This window comes from Gigantopelta aegis, chromosome 12 (assembly GCF_016097555.1).
Source record: "Gigantopelta aegis isolate Gae_Host chromosome 12, Gae_host_genome, whole genome shotgun sequence".
Lineage (NCBI taxonomy): Eukaryota > Metazoa > Mollusca > Gastropoda > Neomphalida > Peltospiridae > Gigantopelta > Gigantopelta aegis.
In genome coordinates this window covers 47,443,889-47,456,182 of record NC_054710.1, presented here as the reverse complement: position 1 = coordinate 47,456,182, position 12,294 = coordinate 47,443,889, and the positions used below count along the sequence as shown (strand labels likewise).

General features: G+C 37.8%; 2 protein-coding genes across 2 annotated transcripts in view; both read right to left on the bottom strand.

Annotated features, from left to right (window-relative positions):
• Window positions 1-1,867: 1,867 nt before the first annotated feature.
• On the bottom strand, window positions 1,868-6,294 carry LOC121386939. The gene is made up of 2 exons (XM_041517993.1): window positions 5,622-6,294; window positions 1,868-5,097 (listed from the first exon to the last, which is right to left on the bottom strand). The coding sequence occupies exons 1-2, from the start codon at window positions 5,732-5,734 to the stop codon at window positions 4,821-4,823; spliced, it is 390 nt and encodes a 129-aa protein (XP_041373927.1). The 5' UTR covers window positions 5,735-6,294; the 3' UTR covers window positions 1,868-4,820.
• A 598-nt stretch (window positions 6,295-6,892) lies between these two features.
• The window catches only part of LOC121386112 (transcription factor RFX4-like), a 97,793-nt gene continuing 92,391 nt past the window's right edge, over window positions 6,893-12,294 (bottom strand). Inside the window, exons 16-18 of the mRNA XM_041516910.1 lie at window positions 9,407-9,550; window positions 8,902-9,007; window positions 6,893-7,046 (exon numbers count right to left, since the gene is read on the bottom strand). Of these exons, the coding sequence (XP_041372844.1) occupies window positions 6,893-7,046; window positions 8,902-9,007; window positions 9,407-9,550 (404 nt within the window). The remainder of the gene's footprint in view (window positions 7,047-8,901; window positions 9,008-9,406; window positions 9,551-12,294) is intronic.

Here is a 12,294-nt window from a genome sequence, read left to right as displayed (position 1 = left end):
ACCTCAACACCTAGATTGAGTGCACGGCTGGAGGACACGCGAGCTAGTCAACACCATCATCACTGCAGTGAAAACATGTATTCATCGAACAGACACAATTACAGGTTTAAATATACATGCTGACATGTCAACTGACATGTTGATAATAATATATTATATACACAGATAAATTAATTATGCACACCTGAAATATTTACACAGAGAAATCAATTAAGCACCACCACCACCACCCCAACCCCCTCGAAATAATAACAGGCACAGATTTTACCTTTGGAAAACATCCACCCCACATGAAGAGTATTCTATAAACAAGCGAAATGGCAGACGTCAGAAAACTGCATGTATTTTGCCCTATGCAATTTCAGTAAAGTCGATATCGGTGACATCGTTACAGTCTCGTATGTGGAATCTGTGTCACTGTAATGGGTTTTTTTTTTCATGATTTGTGTATGGACAAAGTTTGGGGGGAATCTAACAGTAATTAAAAGTAGGAGAGTAATTGATCGTAGTTGTTAACAATCAGGTTCGGACTTTAGACCTATGTCTTCCATCCTTTCATCTATAAGATGTTCTGGTTAACTTAAAGGCTGCATTTGGGGGTGGGGGAGAAGGGTAGCAGTTGCTTTTGCACACATTTTTGTAAGGCGGTGTCTACGCTGTAGCGAGGGAAATGTATATGGGGGTGAGTCATGCTGCCTCGGAAAATATATTGAAAAAAAAGAAGACTATTTTCTTGAGCTGTGAGTGGTTCCACTACCGAACACTGGCCCACCCCACGCCTGTGCACACGCCTGGGTAGAGGCTGTCATGGGAAGCTGTAGTGACATCACTCGCTGGTGACTTTTCGGACTGGGGATGTCCTACGGTTATGAGATTACAATGAATGTTTTATTACTGAAATGGTCAAAACTTTACACATCAAAAGTCATTGTGGCTCTCAATTAGCCTCAAATACAGTACTCATTAAAACTGTCATTAACGCAATTGAACACTGTCGTTATTATTTGTGTTTTCGTTAGTCATTAAACTCGGCTTTCAGATGACGTTAACGTTTTTGTCTTATTTCAGACTGGATATAAAAACATCATGTTGAACAATCACGGTAGAAACAAATGGGGCGGGGTGCTTAATTAAGTTCTTTGTTATCTATTCCTATGAGTTATAAACAAATGGGGCGGGGTGCTTAATTAAGTTCTTTGTTATCTTTCCTATGAGTTATAAACAAATGGGGCGGGGTGCTTAATTAAGTTCTTTGTTATCTATTCCTATGAGTTATAAACAGATGGTGTGCTAAAGCTAATATGGGATCAAGAAATGATCACAGAAACGAAGGAAGGAAGGAATGTTTTATTTAATGGCGTACTCAAAACATTTTAATTACGGTTACATGGCGTCAGACGTATGGTAAAAACCTCACAGATAATGAGAGAGGAAACCCTCTACCACTACGCAATGGGTTACTCTTTGAGATTAGCGACAAGGGATCTGTTATGTGCAGCGTCCCATACACAGGAGAGTTCAAAGCACAGCGTTTGATATATCAGATGAGGAGCGCTGGCTGGATAAAAATCCTAATGGGCCCACCGAAAGAGTCGATCCTAGACCGATTGTTTATCAACCTCTTTTGGTGTCTACCTCCACATCCCAGTTCTTGTCTCTCCAACTGTTACAGGGACTTGTCTCTTGTGACTATGTGTGCTTAATACCTGCCATTCCTATCAGCGTTTGTGGTCGGCTTAGTCTATTATTTTAATGCTACTTAAAGAGTGATCTCCCTTCTTCGTGTGATCATTTCTAGATTATACAATGTGCCTGGACCTATTTTTGGATATAGGCACGTTAATAAAGTTAAAATAAAGAACAATTATTCAATAAGTTACACATTTATAACAACTATGATTTCATAATATATAATTATAATTAACAAGTATAATTTATACTTACCCATATTGAAAAACGCCACGTACTGCTCCACGAAGTTTAAATTTATATTATATGAAGAGTTTCATCGCAAAACGAGATAAACGCCATATTAAAAACCATTGTGCGAACACCACTCAGACACTGTTCACACATAGACAAACACAAGTTCAAATTCAGTTTTCAGCTAAATGTGATGCGATTGTCTGAGGATATATCTCAGATTGCAGAGAAACTGGCACAGTGTTTATGGTGGTTTGGAATAAAAGTTTTTAGGATTGGGTGTGTATAGTAGCATTTATCGCGTTTTGTGATGAAACTTCAAATATATATATATATATATATATATATATATATATATAAATATACGAAGTGAATCTCCAATTAGTAACATACAATGGAGATATTATTATAATTGAAACCGACATGGAGAACATGATATTCTGTACTATGGGTAAATATTGCTGTTTAATTTACATCTTGACCAATGCTTTTACAAACTGTACAACATTTTTTTTATTTTTTTTTTAACATTTTTCTTTCTTTTTTACATCAAGCCAAACCAAAACTACTGACAAAAACATTCTTGATGGAGACTGGCACACGGTACAGATAAGGGACGTGATTCCAATTTCAGGTTTCTTTCCTCATTTCAACTATTGCCCCTTTACTAGTATATCAAAGACCATGGTATGTGCTGTCCTGTCTGTGGGAAAGTACATACATAACATTCTTTGTCCCCAATGCGAAACAAATGTAGGTTTTGTCTGAAGACTACGAGTCAGAATTACCAAATTTTTGACATCCAATAGCCGATAATTAATGAAGCAAACGTGCTGTGTCATTAAACACAGCATACTTTTACTTTAATAAAAAAAATTGGTTTTTTAAAGCTCAAATGATATTTGAAAAGCTGAATCCTATACCCAAATATTTCATATCAAATCCAGCTAATTTAGGAAAATCATTTTGTGCAAAAAACAACAACACAAAAAAACAACAAGCTAAAATCAGAATTAAAAATTGAAAACAAAACAACATCATGATGATAGATGTTTTGAGAACATGTGTTTTTACTGACATGTGGAAAGAGTCTGCTGTGTGAGTATACTGTTTACTCATAGCCAGATCCCTAAATCATCAGACAAAAACACCAAAAACGTAAAACACCAAACAAATTCATTCTGCACTGTGTCTTTGCAAACAGCGAAAAACAACAAAAAACAAACAACATGACTGATACATTAAAATGTAAATAAACTCTAATATTTAGATTCTTGAAACAAATCTAGCTTTCTAAATCTATTCATCTAAGGCATTCCACCATTTTCGAAAACTAATATACTACTTTCTAAACTACACATCCGTGTTTTAATTTTGGCACCTGTAAAATATAGCACTAGCTTGAGATCAGTCACCCCTAAGTGACTTGTAATATCTATTTGTAAAATACGATATGATTGGCCAAGAGATTGTAGTATCTATTTGTAACAAGCAATTTGAATGGATGAAAAGATTGTAGTATCTATTTGTAACAAGTGATTTGATTGGCCAAGAGATTGTGATTTGTCATTAGAAACTGGATATGGTCATATTTGGTACTTTTCGATGCCCTAACAGCTAGAGGTGTTTATCTAAGACCAGCGAAGTAGTTAGGCCACATAGACTAAGGCTGGTAGGTATTAGGATCGTACCGAGTACTGGCTCCCATCCAATATAAATTTTATCAACTCTTTCACTGATTAACCACAAAGGCCCACTTTCCATTAATGTGATTCAGTGCGTGGTAATGGTTCATTTCCATATCTTTGTTTTCGAAAGGGGATTACTACACAAAATTTGGCATCGTTGATTTATACTTTTAAGTCACTAGTAAATACTTTATCTTGTCACCACACTGAAAACGTTGTGAGTGAAAACAATCACTTATCAATCAAAGTGTTTTTTGCTGTGCACTAAAACGTAGACATGAAAAACGTATTTATGGACTAAGTCAATAAAATCATGCGCGAAATTGGGTTAAGAACTACTGTCCTGGACAGACAATCCAGCTAGCAGAGGTGTGTGTGTGTGTGTGTGTGTGTGTGCGCGTGCGTGCGTGTGTGTGTGTGTGTGTCCAGGACAACATGCTTGAACCTCAACTGAATACAAATATGAATATAAAAATGTAAAAAAATAAAATTAATAAATATCAATTTCAGATATCACTGTGAATTTTTTTCTGGGACTTATTAATTACTCCCCTAAGTTAAGATTATGGGGAGCCACTTAAGATGTTACCAAATGGAGCATTTACATTTAATCCTTATGTAGTACTATTTGTTTTTATTTCACATGCTAAGCGTTAGTAAAAATCAGTTTTACTGAACTAGTCTCAGGTGTTGGGAAGTCAGAGTGATACTTCTTCACACCAAGGTCTCTAGTTTAGATGATTTTTTGTTTTTAATTAGAGAAACATATTTCCATGAAACTCAAAGGAAGAAATAAAGAATAAAGACATAATGTGTAAATGAATGAAGATAAATAAATAAGAAATGAAATAAGGGGGGCATACTAGAATGGGGAGTGGAGATGGGATTGGGCAAGAATACATTTTTATGAATAATTTATCATATGTAAATGCTGTTGGCAAGGAGACATGGTCCTTAAGGTGCGTTCACACAGTGCAACATGTAGTAACAATCTATATATTAAGCAATTTCACTGGTTCACAACTTTACAACTAGTGCTAGTAAAGACCACATTGATAGCAAATTATTCAATCATAATTTACAATATACAGTGGAATAACTGACAATTCTGGCACCTTCAAAATATAAATAGACCTTTTACCGTAAGTTATGAATCGTTACTACACATCATATTGTTACAACACGCCTTTAGTATATAATAACAGTTGTTTATGCAAATCCACTCTGGATGTTGTCATAGTAATAGCTGTCCGGTTTGGTGCGCTTGTAATTTCTATTTGCACCTTCCGTTTCAACCCGCCTTTTGTTATTATTTTCACCATACATCTGATAGTCACTGCTGTGGCCGTAACCATGGTACAGATATGACGAGCTGTCATTTAAACTCTGGCCTGCCCCTTTAGGCGGGGTTTCGTACATATAGCCGTAGTCGACACCTTGTTGACGTAATGGAGCTGGATATGCTTGGAAATTTGTTGGATCATTTCTGAAAGAAAACAAAAAATAAGAGTACTGGTGATGTTCATGTTATGCCCGTAAAAAGTAGGTCGCAGTGACCTAGTTATGGTATGCGACATACTGTCATCCCAAGTTGTACTTCCATACAAGGGAAGATATGGCCTAGACAAGAATTTTCTTTAATGTGCAGTAATGCATGAAAAATAGGTCACGGTGACCTAGCTATGGTACGCAACATATCACCATCCAAAGTTGTACTAACATGCAAGGTTTCATGATCCTATATGAATTGTTAACAGCTACATGTATATATAGTTGTAAATGAATCACTACGCATTTTTACATAGATTACAACTAATTTTAAGGGTAGAATGATGGAAATATATAGTAAAAAGGTCTGATGTTTTGCACGAATATCTGTATTATTTTTGTCCAAATTTGAGGTTTTACCCCATCACTTGGGGGGGGGGGGGGGGGGGGCTGCCGCTCTGTCTCATATGCTTATGCCTCCCCCGCCACCCCCACCACCCCCACTAATAAACCGATACTTACAATCTGTTGAGTGATAAGACTGTGTTGGTTCCCCCCATGGCTTGTCGTGGCTGAGTAGCTCCGCTCCAGTCTTGTGGAACACTGCCATTGGACATGCCCGTGTTAGCACCCATAGACACAGGAGACAACAACGCTCTCTCATTGACATCCAACAGCTGCGAGCCAGAAGTGTACGCCTGCAGAGAAACAAACGTTCAATTTTGTTTACTGATGTTTCATTCATTTCATTCCAACTTATTTTCCAGCTTATATCCAATTGAGGTTCAAGCACGCTGTCCTGGGCACACACCTCAGCTCACTGATAATGCATGTTTAAAAACATATATTATTAAAAATCAAATTCAATTTTTTTAAATTAAAACTTTAATTAATTTTATTTTTATTTTTTATGCTTTCTGATGAACATCCATAGGTGCAATTATAAACCAAGCCTGATTGATCTAGGACTAATAGTTTTTCAATAAATGGAGCTAGATGCAAAAGTTGACGCTGTTGTCACGTCCTCCAGAAAGGTCATACCTGCATCTCACAAATCACTTTGTACAGGTGAGTCACAAATAAAGTAATCATAATAACATTAAAGTAAGTAAATATATCAATATATAATTAAAAAAAGAAATATATAAATAAATGAATAAATAAATAAAAAAAATAAAAAAAATAAAATAAAAAAATAAAATAAAAAAAAAAAAAAAAAATTTAAATAATAAAAAATAAAAATAAATAAAAATAATAAATTAAAAATAAAAAAATAAAAAATAAAAATAAATTAAATTAAAAATTAAAAAGTTTAAAAATAAATTAAATAAAATAACATGGGTAAGTAAATAAAAAAATAAATAAATAAGTAAATAAAAAAAAAATAAAAAAAATAAACATAAATACTAGTACTTAATTTAATATACAACCAAATAAATACACCCATCAAAGAAATAAACAAATAAGTCAACTAATAGTCAAACTAATAGTCAAACAAACAAACAAACAAAGGAAACAAAGCAGGGCAAGCCCTCAGTGATCGGAAAAATTCACCTATTTAAACTTAAAACTTACAAAAACCCAATTATTTTCTTATAAAATAACAATTATTACATAAAATGTATTCGCCAAATTAAAATAAATTTGCCAATTGTTTTTAAAATTTGCAACTGGCAAATTTGGCAAGTGCCTGAGCTAGCCCTGCAAAGGAAAGAAAAGAAAGAAACAGAAAAATATTACATGGATCACTGAAGAAAGCAGCAAATACAATGACAACTGAATACATCAATAATTCAACGGATAATTAAGCAGTGACACCGTACCTGTGTAGCTGGCATCGAATATGAACCAGTAACCGGAGGGAGATGAGCAAGAGTTTTGTCCCCTTGTTGAGAAGTTGGATATGAGGATGAGAAGGATGCACAATTCTGATACAATGATGCAACTCTGTGTACAAAAGAAAACATGAAAGAATTTCTTTTTTAACAAGCATTTTGAGAGTACTGCTAAAGCAATACATGTTGGTAAATCACCACCAAATTTCAACTTGATCTGTAAAACTATATATAAATCATAAAGCTATATACAAAATGTCATCTTGATATCGGTATTGCAAAAATCCAGGAAATGTTTTTCACATCGTCTAAGTTCAAGGGCCATAACTCCATTAAAAATGAGTAAATCACCATGAAAGTCAAATACGATCTGTCACAGTATGTGATAAACCTATACACAAAATAAAGGTCTTCTGAAACAAAAGAGTCTGGAAAACAAATTTTCACATCTCCAAAGTTCAAGGGCCATAATTGCATCAACAATGGGTAAATTGCCATGAAAGTAAAACTTGATCTGTAATAGTACATGATGAAACTATCCACAAAATTTCAGCTCAATATCTGAAAGTCTTCTGCAAAACACATCTGGAAAACATATGTGGGACAGATGGACAGACAGACAGATGGATGGATGAACAGACAGATGGATGGATGAACAGACGGTCATATGGAGATGAAACCTAGTCCCCTCCGGTTGGATAGCTAGTATCAATTAATATACAATAAAGCTATTTAAAGTCAAAGTTAAAGTTTGTTTTGTTTAACGACACCACTAGAGTACAATGATTTATTAATCATTGGCTATTGGATGTCAAACATTTGGTAATATTGACATATAGTCTTCAGAGGAAACCTGCTACATTTTCCCATAACTGCAAGGGATTTGTTATATGCACTTTCCCACAGACAGGGGCGAGATTTACCTCACTCATTTCAGTGCTCACTTGAGGTGCTTGCATCACAGGATCGAACCACCTTGGTGGATCCATTCAACTGATTCGGTTTTTTCTCGTTCCAACCAGTGAACTAACACTGTGGTATGTGCTTTTCTCTCTGTGAGAAAGTACATATAAAACATCCCTTGCTGTATTAAGAAAATGTAGCAGGTTCCCTCTGATGACTCTGTGTCAGAGTTACCAAATGTTTAACATTCAATAGCTGATGATTAATTAATCAATGTGCTCTAGTGGTGTCGTTAAACAAAACAAACTTCTTTCCTACAGACAGGTCAGTGCATACCACAGTCTTTGATATACTAGTTGTGGGGCTCTAGTGGTGATGGGACCGGCCTCGGTGGTGTCATGGTTAATCTATCGGACATAACGCTGGTAGGTATAACTTAGTTTTCTAGCCCGGTACCGGCTCCCACCCAGAGCGAGTTTTAGCGACTCAATGGGTAGGTGTAAGACCACTACACCTTCTTCTCTCTCACTAACCGACTAACAAATAACCCACTGTCCTGGACAGACAGCCCAGATAGTTGAGGTCTGTGCCCAGGACAGCGTGCTTGAAACTTAATTGGATATAAGCACGGAAATAAGTTGAAATTAATTAATGGGCTGAGCTAAATGAGTAAGAGTCATTTTATAAATTATCACATGGAGGAAGGGAGACAACTCTAAGTATTTCTTCTTTATTATTCAGCTTGATTCAATATTGTTTTCTTTTTTGTCTGCTTGGTGAAGGTATATATCTATCTATTTTATTATATTATAATTTTCATTAGTTAATTAAAAATTAAATACTTTTTTTTTTTTTTTTTTTTTTTATTATTTTTTTTTTTTTATTTATTAATGTATTAAAATCAAAAAACCTACTTCATAATGAATTTTGTTTTTCAAACATTGTTGCTAAGACACTCAAACACTGTTTTTAGGTGTTACTATTTACTTTTATTCTGCAAATAGCATGGATTTAAAACATAACTGTTGGAACACTCCTAAGGCAGACATCTTGTTTAAACTTACCCCTGACCCTCAGAACCGAGATGACAACCTCTTCCCGTATCCAATAGCAACTTGTCCTGATGATGATGCATTGCTGGAGCCATCACATCAATGTTTGTGTCATAATCTGAGGTGTGGAAATAAACAAAACACATGTCAGATGATAGCACTGAATTCTAGTAAAGCACAGAAAAGGGATATTTGATTTACAATACTTTTATGTTAGCATATCTAAAATTGTGGCTTTTAGTGTCAGATGTAAGTTTATTTTAATACTTGGGAGGGGAGGAGGGAGAAAGATACAGACATAGAAGCAGGGACATACATAGAGACAGAGACACTGAGAGACAGATAGACTGTCAGTCTGAGAGAGGCAGAGACAGAGAGAGAGACAAACAAAATAGGGAGAGAGAGATACTGAGAGACACAGAGAGAGAGAGAGGGAGAGAGGAGAGACAGAGAGAGAGACAGAGAGGAAGGAATGACAATGCTGCCACAGTGGTGTGTTCTACAGATGCAGTCTGACCTATCTGTGCCATGTTGTTGCGCGAGGTGATGATTGAGTCCCGACTTTGGTCTGGCAACTCCTGCAGGCCAGCCTCGCCGCCGCTGTGCACGAGATTCTGCTTCATCACAGACGGGTCAGGCAGAATCATCTCTTCAACATCGCCTGAAACCACAACATCTTTCAGAAACACTCAACGACTGGTCAAAATACGATTTGTGAAAGAAGGAACACACTCAACACATTTTATTTATGGCTATATGGAAAGAAAGAAAGAAGTGTTTTATTTAACGACGCACTCAACACATTTTATTTACGGTTATATGGCGTCAGACATATGGTTATGGACCACACAGATTTGGAGAGGAAACCTGCTGTCGCCACTACATGGGCTACTCTTCCGATTAGCAGCAAGGGATCTTTTATTTGTGCTTCCCACAGGCAGGATAGCACAAACCATGGCCTTTGTTGAACCAGTTATGGATCACTGGTTGGTGCAAGTGGTTTACACCTACCCATTGAGCCTTGCGGAGCACTCACTCAGGGTTTGGAGTCGGTATCTGGATTAAAAATCCCATGCCTCGACTGGGATCGGAACCCAGTACCTACCAGCCTGTAGACCGATGGCCTGCCACGACGTTATGGCTATATGGCGTCGGACATATGGTTATGGACCACACAGATAGTGAGAGAGGAAACCTGCTGTCACCACTTCATGGGCTACTCTTTTCAATTTGCAGCAAGGGATCTTTTTATATGCACCATTCCACAGACAGGATAGTACATACCATGGCCTTTGTAACACCAGTTGTGGAGCTGGAACAAGAAATAGCCCATTGGGCCCAGTGACAGGGATTGATTCTAGATCGATCGCCCATCATGTGAGCTCTGTACCACAGAGTTACATTCCACCCTTAGGATTTGTGAAAGTGGTTTGGAGGGGAAATGGGGGAGAGAATTCAAATGAATTAGACCGGCCTCGGTGGAGTAGTGGTTAGGCCATTGGTCTACAGGCTGGTAGGTACTGGGTTCGGATCCCAGTCGAGGCATGGGATTTTTAATCCAGATACTGACTCCAAAACCTGAGTGAGTGCTCCGCAAGGCTCAATGGGTAGGTGTAAACCACTTGCACTTGATCCATAACTGGTTCAACATAGGCCATGGTTTGTGCTATCCTGCCTGTGGGAAGCGCAATAAAAGATCCCTTGCTGCTAATCGGAAAGAGTAGCCCATGTAGTGGCGACAGCGGGTTAACTTTCAAAATCTGTGTGGTCCTTAACCATATGTCTGACGCCATATAACTGTAAATAAAATGTGTTGAGTGCGTCGTTAAATGAAACATTTCTTTCTTTCTTTCAAATGAATTAGGGACCTCTTGAATCATTAAGATCTACCAAGTCGGGTTAGTTTATCCTAATAATTAGGGATTTGTACAGAATTAATGAATAAATGTTTAACAATACCCCATCACAAAAACTACATAGTGGCTATTGGGTGTAAAACTATGGTAAATGGTTTTAATAGAAATGCATGCTGTAGCCAGTAAGTTGTTTCATGAAGGTGGTTGCTGTAGCCAGTAGGCTGTTTATTGGAGGTGGTCACTGTAATCAGTAAGCCAGGGATTTTTTGCCAGTGTCCAATGGCTGATCGGATTGGAAAAATTAGCATGATTTTAGTCATAATTGGGAATTTTTTCAGGGCAATCAATTTATGCATTTGTAATATTAAAGAATATAACATTTGCATCAGGGAAGGGGCCAATGATTGGTACTGCATAATGCCTAGATAAATCCCTGTAGGTAATTTAATGGAGGTGGTCGTTGTAGCCAGTACTCTGTGTTATGGAGATGGTCACTGTAGCCAATGAGATGTTTAATGGTCACTGTAGCCAGTAGGCTGTTTATAAGGGGATGTTGCTGTAATGGAGGTGGTCACTGTAGCCAGTGATCTGTGTTTTGGAGGTGGTCGCTGTAGCCAGTAGGCTGTTTAATGGAGGTGGTTACTGTAGCCAGTAGGCTGTTTGTAAGGGGATGTTGTTGTAATGGAGGTGGTCACTGTAGGCTGTTTGTAAGAGGATGCTGCTGTAATGGAGGTGGTCGCTGTAGCCTGTAGGCTGTTTGTACGGGGATGTTGTTGTAATGGAGGTGGTCGCTGTAGCCAGTAGGCTGTTTCTAAGGGGATGTTGTTGTAATGGAGGTGGTCGCGGTAGCCAGTAGGCTGTTTGTAAGGGGATGTTGTTGTAATGGAGGTGGTCGCGGTAGCCAGTAGGCTGTTTGTAAGGGGATGTTGTTTTAATGGAGGTGGTCGCTGTAGCCAGTAGGCTGTTTGTAAGGGGATGTTGTTGTAATGGAGGTGGTCGCTGTAGCCAGTAGGCTGTTTGTAAGGGGATGTTGTTGTAATGGAGGTGGTCGCTGTAGCCAGTAGGCTGTTTGTAAGGAGATGTTGTTGTAATGGAGGTGGTCGCTGTAGCCAGTAGGCTGTTTGTAAGGGGATGTTGTTGTAATGGAGGTGGTCGCTGTAGCCAGTAGGCTGTTTGTAAGGGGATGTTGTAATGGAGGTGGTCGCTGTAGCCAGTAGGCTGTTTGTAAGGGGATGTTGTTGTAATGGAGGTGGTCACTGTAGCCAGTAGGCTGTTTGTAAGAGGATGCTGCTGTAATGGAAGTGGTAACTGTAGCCAGTGATCTGTGTTTTGGAGGTGGTCGCTGTAGCCAGTAAGCTGTTTAATGGAGGTGGTTACTGTAGCCAGTAGAATGTTTAATGGAGATAGTCACTGTGGCCAGTAAGCTGCTTAATGGAGGTGGTTGCTGTAACCAGTTTGATATTTAATGGAGGTGGTCACTGTAATCAGTAGGCCAGGGATTTTTAGCCAGGGTCCAATGGCTGATCGGATTGGAAAAATTAGCATGATT